The sequence below is a fragment of the Lissotriton helveticus genome, chromosome 4_1 (assembly GCF_964261635.1).
Source record: "Lissotriton helveticus chromosome 4_1, aLisHel1.1, whole genome shotgun sequence".
In the NCBI taxonomy this organism is placed as follows: domain Eukaryota; kingdom Metazoa; phylum Chordata; class Amphibia; order Caudata; family Salamandridae; genus Lissotriton; species Lissotriton helveticus.
The window spans coordinates 2,128,243,123-2,128,266,731 of record NC_136063.1 but is presented as its reverse complement, the minus strand read 5'-3'; the positions used below and the strand labels follow the sequence as shown (position 1 = coordinate 2,128,266,731).

The 23,609-nt window shown below is 48.6% G+C and overlaps 1 protein-coding gene across 1 annotated transcript in view; it reads right to left on the bottom strand.

Annotated features, from left to right (window-relative positions):
* Positions 1-23,609, bottom strand: part of ATRX (ATRX chromatin remodeler) — a 1,815,989-nt gene that overhangs the window by 1,103,108 nt on the left and 689,272 nt on the right. The window contains exon 16 of the mRNA XM_078688830.1: positions 11,050-11,149. Coding sequence (XP_078544956.1) covers positions 11,050-11,149 — 100 coding nt within the window. The remainder of the gene's footprint in view (positions 1-11,049; positions 11,150-23,609) is intronic.

The window sequence follows — 23,609 nt, the reverse complement described above, 5'->3', positions numbered from 1 at the left end:
ACTTTGCGGCGTTGAGGGTCAGTCCCAGGCGGTGGAAAATATCCAGACAGGCGCTGGAGGATGAGGCTGCGCCGGCCTCCGTCGGTGCCTTCACCAACCAGTCGTCTAGGTATGGAAACACCTGGTGGCCTTGCTGACGAAGGAACGCTGCCACTGGAGACAGGCATTTCGTAAATATCCTCGGGGCCGATTTGAGACCGAATGGAAGGACACGAAATTGGTAGTGGTGTCCTGCCACCGCAAACCTGAGGAACTTTCTGTGTCCTTTGAGAATAGGTATATGGTAGTAGGCGTCCTGAAGGTCTAAAGACGTCATGTAGTCCCCTTCCTCCAGAAGACCCAGGATTTCTTGCAAAGTCACCATACGGAACGATTGTTTCTTTAGGAACACGTTGAGTGCCCTGAGATCCAGGATCGGTCTCCACTTCTTTCCTTTTTGGTGGATTAGGAAGAAGTGGGAGTAGAAACCTTGATTCATGTGGGCCCGTGGAACTTTCTCTATCGCTCCCTTCTGCAACATAGAAGTTATTTCCTGAAGAAGTAATCGCAGGTGCCTGTGAGAAAGGTGGTGAAAATGTACCTATCTATTTTATCAACGGTCAAAAGTCTGTTGCGCCCAATTGGCGATGAACTGAACTTCAAGCGGCTCCGCGTTGAGGGGATGAGAGCCAACCAGGCCTTGCAGTAACCGTTGCCACACTGGGCAGAACAGGAAACCCCCAATACCACGCTTCTGGCTCATGAGGCTATTGGCCCATTATTATAAGTTCAGTTCATCGCCAATTGGGCACAACGGACTTTTGACCTTTGATAAAATAGATAGGTACATTTTCACCTAAATTTATTTTTGTAGAGCACACTTTGACATCTACATACATGTGAGTAAGGTGAGGATAAGTAGTGCACATCCTTGTCCTGAAGAAGGAGTTTTCGACTCCGAAACATGTCGACGCACTTGTGAGGTTGTTTTACCCTAATCAGTAAAAAACAACCACTCTCGCACTTTTTTAATGATACCAGCCGAAGACTTAATAAAAAAACATTTCTGTACTTACGAGCCAGGTATTTTTTAATATTTCACTTTCACCTCACCACTCACATTTTATTACCCACACACACCAGCACATAGTTCACTCACAGTGCTCCTACGTAGTCGTGAGTCGTAGCACGCCACATCCCGTAGAGGTTTGCGAAGACCCCGATGATGAAGCATGACACCAAGGGGCCTGTTGGTGTGTGAGGGGTATTTAAACAACACTGGTAGGGACCACCGAACCCAACCTAGTGGATTCCTTTTGTTTATGAATATTACCAGGGGAGACAGAATCCACTTCTCCCTCTCCCTCCCCCCTTTGTTTACTACTACTTAGGGTGACTACACCCTTGGTGTGCTCACCCCACGTGAGCACAATCCCTAACCCTGAGATTGGGTAGTGCCTGGCATCTGCAAGATGGCAGGCAATGAAGAGAGGACTTCAACTCGCCTACCCCACCTTAGGGGTGGAGTTGGCAGAGGTGGGCACACCTTCTGGGCTGGCTAGTTTTTCCCGATTGTCTTCCTGCCGAAAAGGAGGGAAGACAGGAAGGGGGCCTGCTCCTGATTGCAGGAGAGGCTGGGGGTCGCATTACAAAGGCTGCCAGGCCTTTGAAGCTCCCCTGCCATAGATGGCACCTTTGCCCAGCAAAGGCTTTGTTTCTGGGCTCATGGAACAAAGGCTCCCACCCTAGTAGTCCAGAAACTTGTCTTGGGGTGGCAGGCGGCTGGTGTGTACAAGTCAGGGAACCCACCAGAGGCTGATCGTTTTTCAGCGGGCATGTGTAAGATGCCCTCTGTGTATTTTTCATTAAATCCCACACTGGCATCAGTGTGGGTTTAATATGCTGAGAAGTTTGATACCAAACTTTTTAGTTGTCAGTGTAGCCATTATGGTGCTGTGGAGTTCGTAATGACAAGCTCCAAGCACCGTATACTCCTAATGGCAGCATTGCACTTACACTGTCTAAGAATGGACTTAGACACTGTAGGGGTACAGGGCTCATGCACCTGTAGCCTCACCACTGGTATGGAGCACCCAGCTAGAGGGGTGACTGATCTATGCCAGGGCAGTGGGTTGTAGACATAGCACACAAGTTGTCGAAAGGCAGTGTGTGTGTGTCAAGGTACAGGGCCTCTAAGTGTGGCCTTCCCTGGTCACAGTTTCCTCGGTACCTGTAGTACCATTTACCAGAGGCTGCCCTGCGGCCAGAGTGCCAATTGGGTGTGGAAGGTACCGTTTTGGGGAAAGAACACATGTCCTGGGAACCTCAAAAATCGTACGGAAGGAAGCAATCGACAAGAGCGTCCAGCGCTACACTGACAGCGTTTGTCTAGAATCAACGTGCGTGATGGGATGGCGGCACACTAAAACAATCGTCACGCCTCAAAAGTGAGCCCGGGGAAGAGACTCATATGACTACACCGGGCACTCCAAGCAAAATAAAAAGACTTGCGAGTACTTAGACAACAACACCCACACCAGTTCAAGAGATACCTTGCATAGGAGCCTTAAGAAATCGTTTTGATCCTGAGGAGAACACCGCAATTAGGGTGTTCGAAACGCGTCGATCTCTTTGGTCAATGGTCAACAATACAAATAGTCCTTAAAAAACACTGGTTTAGGACATGATATAATGAATATGCTACTTACCAGTATGCATCTGTTCTTGGCATGTAGGGCTGCTAACATTCATATCTTAGCATTAGATCGCCGCCTAGTGTTGGGCTCGGATGATTGCACATTGTTGTCCTGGAAGAGTCTTCGAAGTATCCTGAGATAGGTGGCTCCTCCCCTGGACTACAGTGCGCATGGGCATCGGCTCCATCCCCAGATTGTTTTTCGCCATTGTGGCAGAAGATGGAGTGAAAGTGTAAAGGATGTCCATGCTAATGAATAAATACAATAGTATATCTGCAGCTGCGACAGGCACCGGGGAGGAGGGCGGGCGATATGAATGTTAGCAGCCCTACATGCCAAGAACAGATGCATACTGGTAAGTAGCATATTCAGTTCGAGGCATGTGGGCTGCTAAATTCATATCTTAGCATAGAATACATAGCAGTCCCTCCATCAGCGGCGGTTGCCCGTGCCAGCTGCAGAAACCTGAAAAAGTGTCTTGAGAACAGCCTGTCCTACAGCTGCTTGCTGCTTGGAGTGCACATCAACACAGTAGTGTTTTGTGAAGGTATGTGGTGTGACCCACGTGGCTGCTCTGCAAATATCCTCTAAAGGAATGTTCCCTAGGAAAGCCATGGATGCCCCCAGTTTGCGTGTGGAGTGCGCTCTGGGGGGTATTGTTAAAGTGCGCTTGGCTTTTTGATAACATATCTGGATGCACTTAACAATCCACCTGGCTATCTCGCTTTGGAAATTGGGTTGCCTTTGTGTTGTGGTGCGAAGGCAACAAAGAGTTGTTTTGTCTTTCTAAAGGGTTGTGTTCTGTCTATGTAGTACATCAACGCCCTCCGTACATCTAAGGTATGGAGCATTCTTTCCGCCACCGTTTGCGGGTTTTGAAAGAATGCTGGTAAGTCAATAGTTTGGTTAAGATGAAACTGTGACACCACCTTAGGAAGGAATTTAGGGTTAGTGCGTAGCACTACCCTATTTGGGTGAATTTGAATGAACGGCTCTTGTATGGTGAGTGCTTGCAGCTCACTGACACGCCTCAGAGACGTAATAGCTATCAGAAAGGCCACTTTCCACGTAAGGAATTGGAGCTCACACGAGTGCAGTGGCTCAAATGGTGGCCCCATCAGTCTGGTGAGAACGACGTTGAGGTTCCACACCGGAGCTGGTGGTGTTCTTGGGGGAATGACTCTCTTCAGACCTTCAAGGAAGGCTTTAATGGCGGGCACTCTGAAGACAGAGAGGTGCTGCCTGTTCTGAAGATAAGCCGCTATGGCTGAGAGATGTATCCTAATGGAAGTGTACGCCAGATTGCACTTGTAGAGATGTAACAGATAGCAGATGATGTTGGGAATAGATGCATCTAGTGGGTTGATGTCATTGGACGTACAGTAGATGACAAAACGCTTCCACTTAGCAGCATAGCATGCTCTAGTAGTTGGTTTCCTCGCCTCCTTGATGATACTCATGCATTCTGGAGGTAGGTTAAGGTATCCAAACTCTAGGACTTCAGGAGCCAGATCGCCAGGTTGAGCTGTCGTGGATCTGGATGCTGAATGTCTCCATGGTTCTGCGTCAAAAGACTGGGCGTGAGGCGCAGTCTTTGATGCGGCACCACTGAGAGTTCGAGGAACGTGGTGTACCAAGCTTGTCGTGCCCACGTTGGAGCAACCAGGACGAGAGTCATGGAGTGCTGCCTTAGCTTTCTTGCGACCAGCGGTATTAGAGGGGCTGGCGGAAAAGCGTATGCAAATTTGCCTGACCAGTTCATCCATATCGCATTCCCCTGCGACTGTGGGTGAGGGAACCTGGCGGCAAAGAGTCGGCATTTTGCGTTCTCCTTTGTTGCGAACAGGTCTATCTCCGGATGACCCCACTGCTGGAAGAACGGGTGGAAAACAGAAGGGTGTATCTCCCACTCGTGCATCTGATGGCTGTATCTGCTGAGCAGATCCGCCATCTGATTGTCCTTGCCCGGGAGGTGTTCTGCCATGAGGAAAATGTTCCTCTGAATGGCCCACTTCCACATGCTCTGAGCCAGATGAGACAGCTGTGGCGAGTGGGTGCCCCCCTGTTTCTGAATGTAGTACATCGCGGTCATGTTGTCCGTCCGGACTAGCACGACCTTGTTGCTCAGATGTACAATGAAGGACTTGAGCGCCATGAAGATTGCCATCAGTTCCAGATAGTTGATGTGCATCTTCTGTTGCTGCGTCGTCCATAGTCCCTGCACTGTGTAAGTGAGCACATGTGCTCCCCAGCCCTGGAGAGATGCGTCCGTCGTCAGGACAATCTGCGGCACGGGCTCGTGGAACAGTCGGCCCTTGCAAAGGTTGTGTGGAGTCCACCAATGCAGAGAGTCGTATGCCCGACTGGTAACCAACACTAGGTCTGTCAATTGCCCACGAGCCTGTGTCCACTGATTCGCTAAGCACTCCTGGAGCGGGCGCATATGTAACCGTGCGTGAGGGACTATGAAGATGCAGGAGGCCATCATGCCAATCAACTGCATGAACACTCTCGCTGGCAGGGAGTGTCTTGGTCGGAATCGTTGGATCAGTGACTGAATGCTGTCGATTCTGACTTGGTTCGGCTGAGCCATGGCTGTCAGGGTGTTGATCGTAGCACCCAGGAACTGCCGGACATGTGCCGGCTGAAGATGCGATTTTGGGTAATTTAGGGAGAAACCCAGATCGTGAAGAAGGTGAATTGTAGTCGACATGTCTGCGGCGCACTGTTGCTCTGACTTGGCTTGTACGAGCCAGTCGTCTAGGTAGGGGTAGACATGGATATTCTGCCTCCTGAGGTGCGCCGCCACTGTCGCTAGACACTTGGTGAACACCCTCGGGGCCGTAGTGACTCCGAAGGGTAGGACTTTGAACTGGTAGTGCCTGCCTTGAATAGTGAACCTGAGGTATTTCCTGTGTGACGGGTGTAGTGGAATGTGGAAATAAGCATCCTTGAGATCTAAGGTCGCTAAGAAGTCTCCCTGGTTTAGCAGGGGAAGAATCTGCTGTAGTGTAAGCATATGGAAATGCTCTGACAGTATGTACAGGTTGAGGGGACGTAGATCGAGAATGGGCCTGAGAGAACCGTCCTTCTTTGGAATAAGGAAGTACAGGGAATATACCCCTGTGCCTTCCTCCCCCACCGGCACGAGCTCGATTGCGCCTTTTTGCAGCATCGCCACCACTTCCTGCTGCAATAAGTGCAAGTGCTCTGCGGACATAGGCCTTTGCCTCGGTGGGATGTTGGGTGGAGTGGATTTCAGCTCTAGGCAATAACCATACTGGATTAGTTGTAGCACCCACCTGTCTGTGGTGATGTTTCTCCAGACGGGCAGGAACTGCTGCAGTCTCCCCCCGACAGGTGTTATGTGGTCGGGGGGCAGTGACAGAAAGTCACTGTTTGCTTGGAGTAGAGGTGCGGGAGCTGTTGTTTCCTCTGCCGCGACCTCTGTTGCTGTTATTCCTATAGCCTCCCTTGTTCTGTTTAGTGAACGAGGATTGCGCCCCACCTTTGGAGAACTGGGATTGTTGACCCATCTGTCCTCTGGTGACTCCACGTGCACCTGAGCGACGAAAATTGCTGCCACGAAACTGTTGGGACTGTAGGGCCCCCATAGACTTAGCAGTTTCCGTGTCCTTCTTTATTTTCTCTAGGGTGGTGTCAACATCCGGACCAAACAGACTATCAGGATTGACTGGCTGATTCAGAATTGTTGTTTGAATATCCTGCTTAAACCCTGAGATGCGTAGCCAGGCTTGTCTTCTCAGCATAACGCTAGTGTTGATAGCCCTAGCAGCTGTGTCCGCAGCGTCAAGTGCACACTTGATGGCTGCGTTTGATATTAGCTTTCCTTCCTCAATAAGCATTTTGGTGCCTTCTTGGAACTGTGGGGGCAGGTGTTGTATAACCTGTTCTAGGGTGTCGTAGTGCGCCCTATCATAACGCGCCAGGAGCGCCTGTGTATTTGCGATGCGCCAAAAGTTTGCCGCCTGTGCAGCCACTCTTTTGCCTCCTGCCTCAAGCACTTTGGACTCCTTATCCGGGGGAGGAGCTTCACCCGTTGTCTGGGAGTTGGCACGTTTCCTGGCATTGGCAACCACAAGAGAGTCCAGTGGCAATTGTCCCCGGATGTAGACGGGGTCCGCAGGCGCAGGCCTGTACTTCTTTTCAATGCGAGGGTTGACCACTCTCGCCCTTGTAGGCTCCTTAAAAATGTCCCCAGCATGTTTGAGAACACCTTTCAGCATAGGAAGTGTCTTTACTGTCCTTTCAGATATGGCAAAGGTGTCAAAAAGGAAGTCTTCTTCAACCGGGTCGGCATGCATGTCCACATCATGATTGGCTGCCGCCCGTTCAATTAGTGCATGAAATCCTGCTGAGTCCTCAGTCGGGGATGCACGTGCATTAAAGGTCTGCGGGTCTTGGCCCACACCTTGGGTGTTCTGGTCACCAGTGTCGTCGTAAGAATCTGGTTGTACATCAGGTTCATCGATAGGGAAATTGTACTGGTCATCCTCATCATATTCCTCACCCACAGAGTGTTCTGGGGAGGGAGTAGGGCTCCGTCTTGGAGGAGGTTGAATCGGTTCCGTGAGGCCTGAGGCGTCAAGGGGCACCCTCTTCTTTTTCAACGGGATGACGTAGGGGTCCACCGGCTCCGAAGTGATCTTCAGTTTATAGAGTGTCAGCTTGCCGGTGGCAGCATCGATGAAATGCTCTGAATCGTCTTCCGATTCGAGTACACGACGTGGAAGAGGGTCAGGCAGCGAGGAACCCTGTTTCGGAGCCGATTTCGTCGAAAACGCTTTCGGCGCCTCCTTAGGTGGCAAGAGAAAAAGGAGTTTCCCAGAAGGCTTAGCCGGAGCGTCCTTTTGCGGCTGCGGTGATGGCATCGGAGCCGATGGAGCAAAGGCTTTCTCCCTGATTCTCTGCAGTGACTCCGCAATGGGGGACGGTACACTGCCAGTGGGTTTCGTCGCCGACAAGGATGCTTTGAGCGGTCCCTCGGATCCGACGTCCTCGCGGGCCTTGTGCGTTTTGGGCGCGGGAACCGTCTTCGGCACCTCCGAATCTTGAGGCCGGGGCGCAGACTTCTTGGGCGTAGCCTCTTTGGAGCCGACCTTGGCGGGCTTGGACGGCGCCGGAGCCGCTGATCCGTGCCGACCATCTTTCTTGGGGGCCCCTTCCTCGGGCGTCGGTTTCGATTTCGGAGCATCGGAATCGACAGACTTCCTCGGCTTCTGCGGACCGGAGGTCGACGGAGCCGACGGGGTGACGGGCACCGACTTCTTCACAGGCACGGCAGCCATCTTAGGGACACTCGAGTCCTTTGGTTTCAGTTTCGATTTCGGGTCGGCCATTTTAGGTGTTGACGACCCCGACGGTTTCAGTTTCGGTTTCGAAACAGCGTGCCCAGCAAGTGAGTCCGTAGCCGGGCCCGAAGGCGGGGCTGTGGCTTGCGGCAACGGGTCCTGGGTAAGGCCGACAGGCGATCCCGTGTCCCGGTCGGTATCCTCGTAACCTTCGGGGCAGAGCTCGTCCGCAGAGCTATCCGCCGCGGCCCCATAAATCTCATCGTCGTCTCCTACCTCTTCGACGTATTCGAGGACCTGACCCGCGACTCCGTCGTCGTCTCCCGGATCCGCCTCGACCTCCGTCTGTGATGGGGAGATTTGTAGAAGGTGACCCTGGACCTCTTCTTCCGGGTCGCCGAAGATGTTCTCCGGATCTGGGGCCGCTTGCCTAGCTTCCAAGCGCACCGCGCGCCGAAGCTTGAGAGTTTTCTTGGAGCGGAACTGTGCACAGGCCTTGCACTTGCCGTCGTCGTGGTCCGGTGAAAGGCACTTGTTACACACGGGGTGTAGATCGATGTGTGGGTACTTGGACCCACAGAGCGGGCAGTATTTAAACGGGCTCCGCTCCATGTCCGTAAAGGCTTGCTGTCGTGTCGCGATGAGAAGGCCTCAAAGTTTAGAAAGCGAAGAAAACTCCGCTTATTCCGGCTTCAAGAGACGGAAGACTCGAGACCGAGCGCAGACAATACCGACGCAAGAAAATCGAGGCCTTTTGGCCGGTAAAAGATAGTATTACTTGGTTCCGACAGTAAGACGTCGAGACCACATCCGAACCCAATGGCGGAAAAAAACAATCTGGGGATGGAGCCGATGCCCATGCGCACTGTAGTCCAGGGGAGGAGCCACCTATCTCAGGATACTTCGAAGACTCTTCCAGGACAACAATGTGCAATCATCCGAGCCCAACACTAGGCGGCGATCTAATGCTAAGATATGAATTTAGCAGCCCACATGCCTCGAACTTATAATTACTCAGACTATCTGAATGAAAAATTAGGATACATCATCATTTTTACAACTTTATGTAAAATAAGTTCCTTTTTTGTTGACACTGACCTATACCTCAGAGGTATTGTGTTTCACTTATGTGTATGAATGCTTTGTGTATGATTGTAGTGAGAAAGGTTTGGTATGGATGTGTTGTTGAATTCAAGACTGTTTTTGTAAATGTTGTATATATTTGTACATTATGTTGTATAGTTGTATATGCACAAGAAATGTTTTTTTGAAAAAAAGTGAAAGAAAAACTTCTTTGACATGAAAAAATGATTATAATAAACTAGTGACGATAGTGATAATAGACTGCCATGTTTTATTCATAGCAGATTCTTGTTTAAAGAAAAAATCAAAGTAGTTCAGTATTGGCAGTTGTGTTGCTTTTCTAGATTAAATAGGCTTAGCCTTGTTGTTAAGGAGCCAAGACCCTGTTTTGTTCCTGGGAACCTCATTGGCAGGGACCAAGGGCACATCAAGTTAAAGTGCATCAGTAGTCTGGCAAAAAGTGGGGGGGTTACTACAACAGAAACTCATCTTCCTACAGTTGCACACCTAAAGTATCCCGAAGAACGGTGTTGAACTGGAGTGCGGCACACCACGTGCAAACCCGATGGCGGAAAGAAAACAATCCAACTATTGAGTCGATGCCCATGCGCACTATCACCGAAAGGAGTCATCTTCTTACCTTGCGACTGGAAAATACTTCTTCAAAGAAAAATAACTTGCAAACATCTGGACCAAAAACTGGACGGCAGTAGTATGCAAAGCCTGTGTATCTACAGCACACATACCTCTAACACCCACTTTCCTACAAGGTGGACCTGTATGTACCCCTGTAGCTTGGCCAACGAAGAATCCCTCTGGGAGTGGTCGTTTGTAACGCTCCCAAAGATTTGGTTGTGTCAGTCTTTTTTTAAATTTCTTCTAAAGTAAAATCTACCTGTGGGCCAAAGAGATGTTCCTTGTCAAAGAGCATATGGAGTACAGTCTGTTTGACCTCCTGCTTAACGCCGGAATATCTTAAACAAGCGTGACGCTTAAGAAGAAGGCTATTGTTTATACCCCAAGCTGTCTGCTTTCTTGTGGTCAAGTGAAAGGCACAGATTGCACACAGGGTGTTGGTCTGGGTGCGGGCATGTCGCGTGGCAACGCTGTCAAAATCTAAAGGGCATGCGTTCCATCACCAGCAAAACAGCTTCGAAGGGGTTGGTAAGACTATGAAGGTAGGTCCGAAAGGGCAGTGCCCCATAGGACAGTCAGACAACTAATTGGTTAGTTCATACAAGAGTGTTTTCCAAAGGGAAGGTAGACGTTGAAAGCACCAACAATACCATCGAGGACAGTAAACCACTACACTGAACTGAATCGAAGTACGGCTTGAAGGCACATACGTCCGAACACTACTCTGGAGAGTAGACAATCTAACAATGTAGAGGGGGTCCATGCGCAATATCACTCCGCTTCCAACACTAGATGGTAGGAGTATGCAGAGCATGTGTATCAACAGCCACATATGCCATCGAACATCCAGTTTCCTACATTCACTGACTCAACTGGTGAGTCGCACTGGATCAAAACACTTGAATCCAACAACCTACTCGTACAGAGCTTACTTAAGAGGAGCAGCTATAGATTTGTGTGAAAATGAGTCAATAGATCCGTTAACAGTGTGATTTTATGTGAAAACCTGTGTTTTTATCCTACTACAGGGTCTCAGCTCAGTGTTTTCATCCTACCGTCAAATCCTAGTCCCATAACCCTTCTTGTTGCATAACTGCAACCCTGCTGCATAATTTTGCCCTCTCCTGCCACATAATTCAAATGGTCCTGCTTAAGGATGACTTAATACAGTGGGGAGCGGACAAGAGATGAAAGTAGCACCATTAACTTAGGAATTTCTGATCTTTTGAGTTAATGTCAAATTAAAAGTAAATTACAGCGAATTAAGTTACTAATGCAAAGATAATACAACAAGCAAACATTTTGAAACTCGGGAAAAAAACCAAATTAAGTTTTAGTTATACCTTGCTCTCACTAGAGTCATCCTGGACCTTTATACGTCGTCTTTTCTTCTTCTGCTTCTGTTTGTAACTTCGATTTTCCTCTGCTTCTTTTTTTGCAGCCCTAGAAATAATTGTTCAATTACTTAGGGAAGAATATTTAAGAGACTATTAATGACAGCATCACAAATTGATGACAGAAAGGGGTTGCCAAATTTCCACACACAGACTATTAAAATTACATCAAAATACAAAGAACAGTGGGGAACATCCATACAATAATACAAATATGAAGTTAAATTGCCTTACTAACTAGCATTACTAAGCTCATTAGTTCTCACCTGTGCAAGAGCTACTGGCTTTGCTAATATGTTTTAGAAATGTTGTACACCAGAGTAGCTGCTGTTCAGAATGACTCAAAGTTAGTGGAGTAAAGAAGAGGGGCATGGAGTGTCGTAGAGTGGAGTATTCTGGAGTAGCGTGGAGTGGCCATCAATAGAGTTGAGGGGAGGGCAGTGGAGTGTCAGGGAGTATCATACAGTGTTGTTGAGTTTCATGGAGGGGGTAGAGTGTCGTAGAGTGTAAGGGCACAGAGTTGAGTGGTGCAGAGTGGAGTACAGTGTCAGAGTGGAGCAGAGTGTTGTGGAGTGGCATAGAGTGTTGTGGAGTGATGTAGAGTGGAGTGGCGTAGAGGTTGCTGTGCAGTGTGGAGCAGAGTGTTGAAGAGTGGCGTAGAGTCGAGTGGCAAAGAGTGGAGTACAGAGGAGTTTGTATCCTTTTTACCTTTAATTTCTCTATAAAAGAGCTTTCCAGGATTCCATTTCGGCTTTCATACAAGCCATTTCTTTGTCTGTATGACTTCCAAATAAAGTTGTGCCAGAGAAAGGTACGTTGAGAACTCTTTGTTGAGACGGAGGGCCGTTAATCTTAACCAATAATTTCTTCTTAAGGCAGATCCATGACAGTATCTATGTGCAGCTAACAGGGAGATTACAGCCACACTGATAACTTGACATCATTGCCTCATTAAAAATTTCAATGAGAATGTCTCTACGATTTAATGGCAGAGTGTCCAAAAATTGTTAGGGGGAGTCTCAAAGATTTGTCGTATTTGCCCAGAATGACAGGAGAACTTGCAGACTTTATATTAGTATGCACTATACCACATACCTTTCATGACACAGCACCAGATTTTCTGCTTTCCTTGTCTAATGGAACAGTAGATGAGCAAGCAGTTTTTTTTACTTTTTTTGCTGCCAAGGCCAAACCATAATCAGATAGATCTGAAATAAGAAAAAGAGGGCCCTGATTATGAGCCCTGAACTTCTTTGTATCCTGGGTGGCACAACTTTAGATGATGCAGGTTTAAGGATTAAACCCATAGACAGATATAACAGGCCTGAAAATAGTGGAAGCACCAACAATGAGGGTGAACGCTGGTGAAGACTATCAAAAATAAAATAAAAATCAGTAACGTTGATCAGAGCCTCCTAAAAAGTGTTGCTATCCTCAAATGAGGATACTCGAGCTGGTTGAGAGTCCGTAGAGGCAAAAACCTGCTTGGGTCAGAGGACATCAATGTAGAGTAGGAACATGTCTAGACCGATGTCTCTGTCTAGAAGATGAGGTATATATAGAGTGACAAGAGCAAGTGTGAGAAAGTGCCATCTTTCTTGCATGGTATGCCCCCACTTTTTGCTAAATTGCTGATGTGCTTTGACGGAGTGTGACCTGGGCTCCTGCCAATCAGGCGCACAGGGCCTGTGTTCCTTCCCAAAAAACTGTGTTGAAACCTAAACCCAATTGGCCTCTCTGGCCACATGTCAGCCCCTAGTAAATGGTACCCTAGGTACCCAGGGTATTGTGTCCAGGGTAAGACCCCTAACGGCTGCAGCACTTATTGTGCCACCCTCAGGGGCCCTGTACCCTGAAACACACACACTGCCTTTGCAGACTGAGTGTCTTGGTGCAGAACTAAACAGAGTCGACATGGCACAAATCCCTGTGTGCCATGCCCACAAACACACTGCCCTGGCATGCATCAGTCACCCCTCTAGCTTGGTGCACTGTGCCAGTGATGTGGGCACAGGTGCATGAGCCCTGTACCCCTACAGTACCCAGGGCCATTCCTGTGCACTGTAAGTGCAGTGATGCCATTAAGAGTATATGGTGCTGGGAGGTTGTCATTACAAACTCCACAGCAATATAATAGCTACACTTAAGACTGAGAAGTTTGGTATCAAACTCCTCAGTACATTAAACCCGCACGGATGCCAGTGTGGGATTTAATGTAAAATGCACGACAGAGGGCATCTTAGAGTTGCCCCCTGAACCTAACCTACAATCCACGTCTTGTCTGAGAGGCTGCCTAGGCTGCCACACAGCAGACATCTTGCTGGCCCCCTGGGTAGAGAGTCATCCGCTATCCTGGGCCTGCAACAATGCACATCCTGGGCGAGGTGCTAGGTCTCCTACCCCAGGATGGGCAGGGGAAGTTTCAAAGGCATGCCGCCTTTGTGAGCTTCTCCAGGCCACTTGTTGTACCCAGCAACTGGCCACCACCAGTTCTGACCCCCACTCTGGCGGGAATAATGGTGGGAAACCCTACGTGAGGAAAGGGGGTGTGCCACCCTGTGCCAATTTCACCCCTCAGGAGGGAGAGGCGAGGTGAAGCTCAACTCCGGACTCCGGCCATCTTGAGGATGGGGAGCCCTGACCAATCAGAGATAGGCTCCTGCCCCCCTCCCACAGGAGAGGAGCAGGATAGGGGGTGTACTCACCCCAGGACAGGGACCCAGTGGTCCCTGTCCTTACCCTACCTGTAATAGCCCATAATCTAGTATTTAGGGGCCCCCTGAACCTTCCTTCCTCAGATCCCGATTTGAAAACAAGAAAGAAGACCAAGAAGAAGACCACCTGCTGTGCAGCTGCTAACAAGAGGACGACACCAACTGACATGGCCCCAGCCCTACAGACCTGCTCATCCTTGAACCTGCTCCTGCTAAATCCCGGCGTCTCTGCAGACAGCAACCTCAAAAACCCCGGAGGACCTGCCTGCCTTGAACATCTTAAAGACTGGGACTCCCATGAGCAGTGGTTCTGCTCAAACAGCAACACCCCTGGTGCCAGCCAGGAACTGCGAATCCAGAACACTCTGCACCCGCGAGCCTGGCCTGTGCCTCAGTGAACAAAGACAACAAGGGTGTCCCCCCGGCGATTGTGACCACAAATCCAGTGCCCAAGGACCCTCCTCGACGACCCTGACGACACCTGCAGCCTCACAATAGGGGACCCCTCCAACCGCAAGCAGCATAGGGTAAGATTTCCTGACGTCAAAAGACACCCTTGCACCCGGCGCCCAATGGCCCCCTGTGCCCAACTCCTGGGTTCCTAACTATCCTCCAAGATCCCAACTTACCTCTCGAAGTGGTGGTCGCTCCTGAATAATCTCCGTCCCCGAGCCTGCAGCCTTTGTTCACCTTCCAGCTTTCCCATTGACTAACATTGAGCGCCCGAGAGCTCAAAAGCACCCTGCACCGAGCTGCCCGAGTGTCCCTGGGAGTGCAACCTCTGTCCTAATCTACTTCCCCATTTGCCCTAAGCAAGTGACCAGGAGCCCAGCTCCCACAGCCACGTGGCATGCTAGCCAGCAGCCACCAACCAAAGGCCCGCCTCCCATAGGATAACATTGGGCCTACTCTCTCTGCACCCGGCTGCCCATGTGCCGACGAGGATGTAACAACAGTACCTACCTGACCCTGGGAGACCCCAGAGTCTATGCCCTGAACCTTACCTCTGCCAGTTGAGTACTTACCCCAAAGCCGATAACTCATTTTTCTTCCATAGGGTAACATTGACTGGTTTCACTTGGAAATTCATCCAAGTGTTGAGTTTTGAAACTTTAAAATATTCATCTAAAATCAGCCGAATAACGAAAACGTAAATACTCATTGGTTATCAGGAGAGATCCCAGTGTTGGATCTTGGTGCCCAGCACTGACCCTGAAAAGTAATCCTAACCTTACTTACTAGTAATTTGAAATGCCTTCCATAGGATAACATTGCTTGATTTTTGCTAAAAAAGTTTCAAAGTGTCGATTTTTGAAACTTACAAATATTAGTTAAAAATCGCCTGTATGACAAACAAATTCTTTCAATCGTTTACAGGAGATGCACCAGTGATGGATCCAGGATCCAACACGGAGGAAGAAAAAGTAACGATAACACTACTTACCTGCTAAGTGAATCTCCTCCCATAGGATAACATTGGTGATTCTATGTGAAAATTTTTCGAAGTGTCAACTTTTAAAATACAATAATATTCCTTAAAAATCATTACTTTAACCAAAACGCTTTTACTCAACTGTTTACAGGAGATGTCCTAGGACTGAATCTAGGATCCAGTCCTGTGGTTAGAAAAGTAATCCATAAAGTAATTAATTGCATGTAACTAGAAGTTCCCATAGAGCACAATGTTGCATTGTGTTTGAAATGGTGTTGCCTATTGCCACAACTGTAACTACTGTACTTAAAAAGTCTATTGTCTATTTGAAAAGTATTTACCTAAAGTAACTCATTCTGAGAAAGTATATTTTGACACCTTGTTGGTTCTAAAAATAAAACAACTGTATATTTGTATACAAAACATTGGCCTAGAGTTCAGTTCTTGAGTGTGTGAGACCATTTGCTGACTGAGTGTGTACAACAAACGCTTTACACTGTCCTCTGATACTGCCTTACTGCTCGACCAAGCTACCACTTTAGAGAGTAAGGTTATATCTAACTTTAGCCTCTGCCATACCTTTGGGGACTGTGGACTGTGTACACTGTACCTTACTTTGGTCCAATATATACAGAGTCACTTTCTTACAGCAAGGTCTTGATCTCGGTCTTGCTCTGTGATGAGATCTGAAACTAGAGGGAGGAGATGTGGATCTTCTTGGTGCTACAGGTGGTCTTGGTGGAGTGTGACAACCCAAAGACATAAAGAGAGATTTGTGAATGGAAACTAAAAAGAACTGGTGTGTCTCGAAATCATGGTGTCTCTCCAAGTCAAAAGTCTTCTATATCTCGAATTAGATCCAGTATTCAATGGTGAACAAGCTGGTACTGTACGTCACCTTGATGTCGAAATCCAGGACGTTGAGGGGAGCGTTGCTATTTTTCAGTGTGAAGCTTTTTTTTAATCTCGCTATAGTCCGGGCCAATGTAATTATGCGGCAGGAGTGGGCCAAATTATGCAGCAGGGTTAAGTAAATTATGCAGTAAGAAAAGGCAAATTAGGCAGCATAATGCAGCACATTTTGTAATAGTATTACTTCATAAATACATCATTTTAAACTTGGTAACACCGTCTGGGCATTGATTCACCTCATTAGTGCCATTTTAATACCCAAATTTAGCAATAAGAAACAAAGGTCACTGCGAGTTGCTGTATTTGTAGTAAATTTTGAACCCTTTGAGCTAGATCCAATTTCTTTGTTAAAATCTGCTCATAATGCAGCAGATGATGGACTACGTGTCAAATTTATATTTATGTGAAAATCGTCTAGGTCGCATAATTCCAGTGGTCCCACCGATGGTGGCGCCCTTACAGAGTGCTGGTAGAGCACTGGTAAGGGGGTGATCTCGTGTAACGTCCCCGGGCTGATTCACATAGTGCCTCTTGCTATCTGCATAGCTACTCTCTTTCATGTAGTTCAATCTTCTCTAAGTCCTTCAGGGCACGCCCTGCAGAGGTGACATCGGGCTGTGATGCGACAGTCAAGGAGGCAAAGTATATACAGATCATGAGGATCCGATTTTGCCTTTTTTCTGCAACAAGCAGAAAACTTCACAAATAAAGATGCCATTTTTTGTGGCACCAAATAAAAATGTTCTGTTAAAAAAACGGCATAAAGGGGAGGAGCTTGGCGCGCGTCCAAAATGGCCGCGTGAGCATGGGGCTTCCGGGACCTGCAACATATCCTGAAATTTCGGCACAGATTTGGTCAACAGAGTGGTAGAGGCACCGAATGAGACTTTCCGCGGTCAAATCGGTCGACGAAAGTGAAGTTGGCGCGACTGCGAGGTTGGGGCCTGAGCCGGAGAGGGACCGGGGTCTCAGATGGGAGGTGACCCGGCTCCAAGTTGAACAACATCGGCTTGATCGAACGGAAGTGCCCGGCCCGCACCCCCTTTTGGACTTCCGGTTGCGGAATACAGACAGAGTGCCTTACATTCACAGGGTGCCCTCCGAACCAAATGTCCCCCACTGATAAATTGCCACTGGCACACAAATATGTCGTTTTCGGGGGTGAGATCTAGTGACGGACTATTTTTGATTGTGTTGAACAACGGAGGTGCTCTCTTGGGCCTGGCGCGGTTCTGGCGATGGCATTCAAGCCGGAGATGGAGAAGCCTCAGCTAAAATCGTCCAGAACGAGCCGTACAGTGTAATCCAATAAACTGGACAGATACACTGTCATGAAGGGCTCGCCCGGTGCGTCTGGCCGATCACAGGATGGCGGAATGGCGGATCCAAGCCTGATATCGGAACCCACATTACATGATGTGATGGCGGCCATCAAGGGGGTTTGCACTTCTCTCGGTCAACAGATCCAATCCTTGGACCACAAATTGGACACTGTCACCATTGAGGTCAACCTACTCCGGGCAAATCTCACCAAAACGAATGAAAAGGTGAAGTCTATAGATATAAAGACTTCGAGCCTGACGGACGATGTGGTTGAGCTCCAGCGAAAAGTGCATGACCTGAAAACAGCTGGAGAGGTACAGGGCCGACAGCTGGATGAGTACGAGGGAAGAGCCAGATGGAACAACGTCCGTCTGACCGGAGTCCCGGAGACTGCAGAGGGACAAGCCCCCGACTTATTTGTTGAGGACTTAATTATCAAACATTTGCAGCCGAAAGGCTTGAGTTCCTTCTTTACGGTCGAGAGGGCGCACAGGGTCCCAGGAGGGAAATCGCATCTGGGTGCTAGCCCTCGGCCTATGATTGTGTGGCTCCTTAACTTTAGAGACAGAGACACCATCCTCCAGGCCTCCAGGTCCCAGGGGCCTTTACAATTTGAGAATTCGTTGCGTGGAGTGGAATGGGTGGGTGGACCGACTGACAGAATCGCGCTTTATGCCGATGATGTGCTTTTCTTTCTTACGGACCTGAACAGATCCGGTCCCAGAGTCCTAGACATAATGCGTATCTTCGGCGACGTGTCCGGCCTCACACTGAACGTACAGAAGTCCAAATTGTGGGTCCTGGGAGATAGTAGTGACTTGGGTCCTTGGGCTTCGGCCCTGCAGGAGGCGGTGGGAGGCCTTAAATATCTAGGTGTCTTTTTGACGGACGTGCCAGGAGTGTCGTGGTCCCGCAATGTTCTACCCGTGTGGGATAGAATACGATCGGACATGCAAATATGGTCCAGGATGCCGCTGAATGTATATGGACGCTCGGCCATCTTTAAGATGGTAGCCCTACCTCGCCTCCTTTATCAGCTTCAAAATTATCCATACCCGATATCGCGGCAGTGGTTTCGGCAGGTGGAGTCAGCGTTGGGCCGGTTCTTGTGGACGGGAGGGGCAGTGAGGGTGGCGCTCCGCACATGTTTCCTCTCGACGTACTGTGGGGGTCTGGCAGCCTCCGACATTCTGTCATACTATCAAGCATCACACCTGCTGGTCCTCAATGAGTGGTGGTATGGGGATCGCGGTGACCCAACTTACGCCCTGGAGAGATACCTTATGGACCCGCACACGCTCCATACGATATTATACTCGGTGGCTCTCCGCAAAAGACTCCCGGCAGTCACACAGACGGTGTTCCGGGTGTGGCGCGACGCGCTCCGCCGTATGGGATGGTGGAACAGACTGACGGGGGAAACCCCGCTGTGGCACAATGGGAGGCTGCCGGCTTTGGCTTCCCTGCGGGGCTTTGGTGGCTGGGACGCGATCGGCGTCTCGGCGCTGGGTCATGTTATGAAGGGCCCGGTCCTAAAGTCGTTTCAGGCTCTGCGGGATGAGTATGATATGCCCCAATCCCAATTCTTTCGATACCTGCAGCTTCGACATGACCTGACCCCTACCTTAGCGAACTTGACTTCTTTGCCAGAATTCAGTCCTCTTGAGGCTAAATTGTTCATGGGGGAATTGGAAACAAAAAAAATCTCTAGTATATACCAGACACTAGTCACCCATTGTTCCCCCTCCCTAGACAAATTGCGGTTGGTGTGGGAAGGAGAGTTGGGGAGTTTGGAAGAGGAGGATTGGAGGGAGGCCCTGGAGGCCCCTAGGGGAGCAGCAATTGCGGTGCGCCTGCGCTTCATTCAATTCAAGTACCTCCATAGGGCATACTATACGAGGGAACGACTGTGGAAAGCGGGACTGATTGCCTCCCCGGACTGTCTGAGGTGCGGCAGTGCTGTGGGATCCTTTCTTCATACGGTGTGGGAGTGTGTGAGACTGCGGAGATTTTGGTCAGGAGTGTGGGAGTGCCTGAAAGAGGTGCTGGGCTGGGAGCTCCCCCGCTCGCCGAAGTTAGGCCTTCTTCATGTCATGGAACAGGTGGGGGGAATTTGTACAAGCGGCATTTGCTCCTATTGGGCCTCATAGTGGCCAAGAGGGACATAGCTAGGGCCTGGAAGGCTACTAGAGCCCCACTGCTGGAGGTGTGGAAACGAGGTTTGGACTTTAACATGGGACTAGAACGTCCGATATTTGAGGCGAGGGGGTGTCCTGCAAAACATTATAAGATCTGGAAGAAATGGGCTGACTACAGAGGCCTTCTGCTGGACCCCCCGGAGCCTCGGGTAGCCGACGCAGATCGCGTCTGTACTGGCTTAGGGTGACGTGGCTCACATGCAGCGTTTACGATTGCTAGGCTCCTCTAGATGGACAATACAGACACCGTGCGGGGTGGAGGGAGGGTTCCGGGTGGGTTAATGGTGGGTGGGAACTGGGGGAATATCAGCTGGCTGTATTTGAATGTGCTGTTTTTGCTATGCCCACTGCCTCTCTGCTAATAGGGGAGCGGTGGATTATTTCTATTATGCTGTCAACTGCCAAAACCTAATAAAATTTGTTTTGAAAAAAAAAAATGTGTTGGCCTGCTGATGCAGAAGCTCCCCCCAACACTATAACATCTGCTCGTAACTTGGGTATCAAGTTCGACGATCAATTGTCTTTCAAACATCAAGCGGTGGCCGTAGCCGGGACGTGCTTCCAGATTATAAAGGCTTTGAGGAAGTTTTTTGATCTTCTCCTGTTGTCGGCCAGAAAAACAGTCGCAGTGGCCCTAATAAATTCCAGGTTGGATTATTGTAATGGTTTATATGCTGGAGCTAACAAAGCCGTTCTCCATAGGTTACAAATGGTCCAACATGCAGCGGCCCACCTTGTATTACGTTGGCCTTGTAGGTCTTCAGCTTCAGCAGCACTTAATGCACTCCACTGGCTACCAATAGGTAAAAGGATTCTTTTTAAGATTCTTATAATTACCTTCAGGGCATTTCAACAGCAAGGGCCTAAATACCTGTGTAATGGGTTCAAAAGATATCACCCGACACGCTGTTTGAGGTCCGCCAGTCTGAATCTGCTCACAATCCCTCGATTCAAGCTGGTAACAAAAGGTGGCAAATCCCTTTTTGTACTGGGCGCCAAGGCCTGGAATAAGCTCCCGCCCTCCTTACGATCATTGTCCCAAGAAACGCATTTCAGGAAAGCATTAAAAACCTGGGTCTTCTCTCTATCTGATGTTGCCTGTAGGGCGCTGGTGTAATGTGTAGTGCATAAGTGCAGGTTATCTCTTTTCCCTCCAACCCCTTCATCTGGGCTGGGTGAGCGCCAAGATACTCCTTGGAGTGATAGGAGCGCTATAAAAGTGTCCCTTACATTACATTACATATAGGCGGGGTCGGAAGGGGCCGCCTTATATTTCTTCTCTATTTCGGGATTGAGTACACGCGCTCTGGCTGGATCTTTGAATATGTCTGGCGCATGTTTAAGTACCCCTTTTAACATAGGAAGTGTCCTGACATTTTTCTCAGAAGTAGGAAACGTGTCAAATAAAAAGTCCTCTTCTATGGGGTCAGTGTGCATGTCCACATTGTGATATTTTGCTGCCCTATCTAGCAATTGATTGAAAAGAATGGTGTCGTCAGTAGGCGACGGTTTGGTAGGGTATGTGGAGGTGTCTGGGAAGGGCTGTGGATCATTTTGGTCATCCCATGGGTTATCTTGTGCATCAGGATCTTGTGGATCAGGATCCTGTGGCTCATCAAAATTGCCATGAGGATCTACCCCCGTGTTCTCTTCCTCATCATACTGTGAATGTGTAGGAGAGTAAGGCACAAAAGGCATATTAGGATAGAGAGGAGGAGGAGTGAAAGGTCTTGAGGGAGATGTCCTGAAGTTTTTTTTCTTTGGAGGAACAGGGGAAGGAGTGTCCGTGTCCAATGGTCTCTTTTTCCGATGGTAAACTGTAACCTTTCCTGTTTCAGGGTCTATGTACAGTTTAGATTGTTCCAAGGCCACGGACAGTTGAGGAAGAACTCTTCCATCCTGTCCGTGGCCTTGGTCCCGATGTTTTTGGCTTAGTGACTAGTCCGTGACTTTTTGGCTCGAGAGCCTTAGGTTGTGGAGCTCTGTCTGGTTCGACTGTTGCTTTAGGGTCGGAGACCTTTTTCAGTTTGAACGAGTTTGTCCTTGTCGACGTTCTTTAGCATTTTAACAGTCTTTTTTGGTTCGGCGACCTTCTTTGGATCGACAACCTGTTTCGGATCGACCGGAGTGTTTGGTTCGATACGTTTGTCTTGTTTTTTGTGCTCGACGACCTTTTTCGGCTCGATGTTTTTGCTCGAGTCGACGGCTTTTTTCGTGTCGACGGGCTTTTTCTCCGGGTCGAGTATCTTCTTTGGATCAATGACCTTCTTTGGATCAATGACCTTCTGTGGCTTAGAGCTCTTTTTCGGCTCGATAACTTTCTTGGGTTGGCCGACCTTCTTTTGTTCGAGAACCTTCTTCGGTTTGACTACTTTTGGGTCGACAACCTTCTTTGGTTCGATGACCTTCGGTTCGACAACCTTTTTGGGGAGAGTGTTACTTGGGCCAGGTGTATCAAAAGTCTTAGTCTTGGGCTTCGGAGCCGAGCCGGAAGGCGGGGCTTCTGAAGTAACTTGTTGATCTCGGCTAAGGCTTTAGGCGATGCGTCGATCGGAAGCTTTTCTTTTGGAATGAGCGGGGTCGGGGGCCGAGTACTCACTTTTTGCTTTTTTCACTGTAGGTTTGTCAGTATGCGGGAATTTGGCGTGGCAATGTGGTCACCTTTCCATCGACAGCAGTCCCACGTGGCGTCGAAAAGGCCCAACGGCCCGCGTCGACGACCGGATCGAGATGGAAAGTTAAATTGAGTCAAGGAGTACCGAACGAGAACAATACCGTCGAGGTAAAAGGCCTTTTGGCATTAGAAAGTAGGTTAGTTTCGATGCCGAAGTTGGAGTAGAGGAATAACATCCGAACCCAATGGCAGAAAAAACAATCTGGGGATGGAGAGGATGCCCATGCGCACTGTAGTCCGAGGAAGGCGCCACCTATCTCGTTATACTTCGAAGACTCTTCCAGGACAACAAGGTGCAATCATCCGTACCCAACACTCGGCAGCGATCTATGCAAAGATATGAATTCAGCAGCCCACATGCCTCGAACATATATTTAAACATGTCAATTAGGAAACTCATGCATGGGCAAGACTATTCAGTGCTTATGTGTATCACTGGAAATATCATGAAGGAGATGGAGCAGATGTTCTAAGATCTTGCTCTGTTGAGTCAGAAAATGGCTGACTGGGAGTTGATCCACAGTCCTGAAATAAGCCACTTTTGAAAGTGAAGATGTTTTTAGTGCAGTTTTTTTCAGTTTTAACATTTTCTGCTTCATCTAAATTTTCAGATTTAAGGTTCCTGTCCTGCAGAAGTGAAAGTAATTATCAAAAGGGACTACAAAAAGATCTAGTTTCTCAATGCAGGTCTCCTTGATTTCATTCACTGTAGTTGGTTGCATATTAAATGCAATTTATTGATGCACCCTTCCGTCCTATGCTATATGGAGTCACTGTTAAAGTACTGATTGAATTATTTGCTTACTAAAAGCTAGTTTAATTCCTCTTATAACATGGCACATTTCGAGCATTGGAATCTACAGCCATATGTATTGTATTGTAATTATATAGAGCTTACTACCCCTGACTAAACGAAGCGCTTTTTCGGCAAGTACCATGCTACTCCGGAACCCAAAAAGGATTAGTGGTCAATTAGTATAGGGAAATATGAGCATGATCTGAGCGGTCAATATGTTGGTCTGTTATTTGGATTGAGAAAGATAGTGGAGGGATAGAAGTGGAAAATGTTTGCATTTATATAGCGCTTGCTACCCCTGATGAGGTGTTGAAGCGCTTTTCGGCAAGTAGCACGCTAGGCCGGAACCAGAACAGGATAGTGGTGAATTAGTCTAGGGAAATATGAAATTAATTTGAGCACTGAAAATATTAGTCTGTTTTTTGGACTGAAAATGACAGTGTAGGGATGGAGGAGGGAA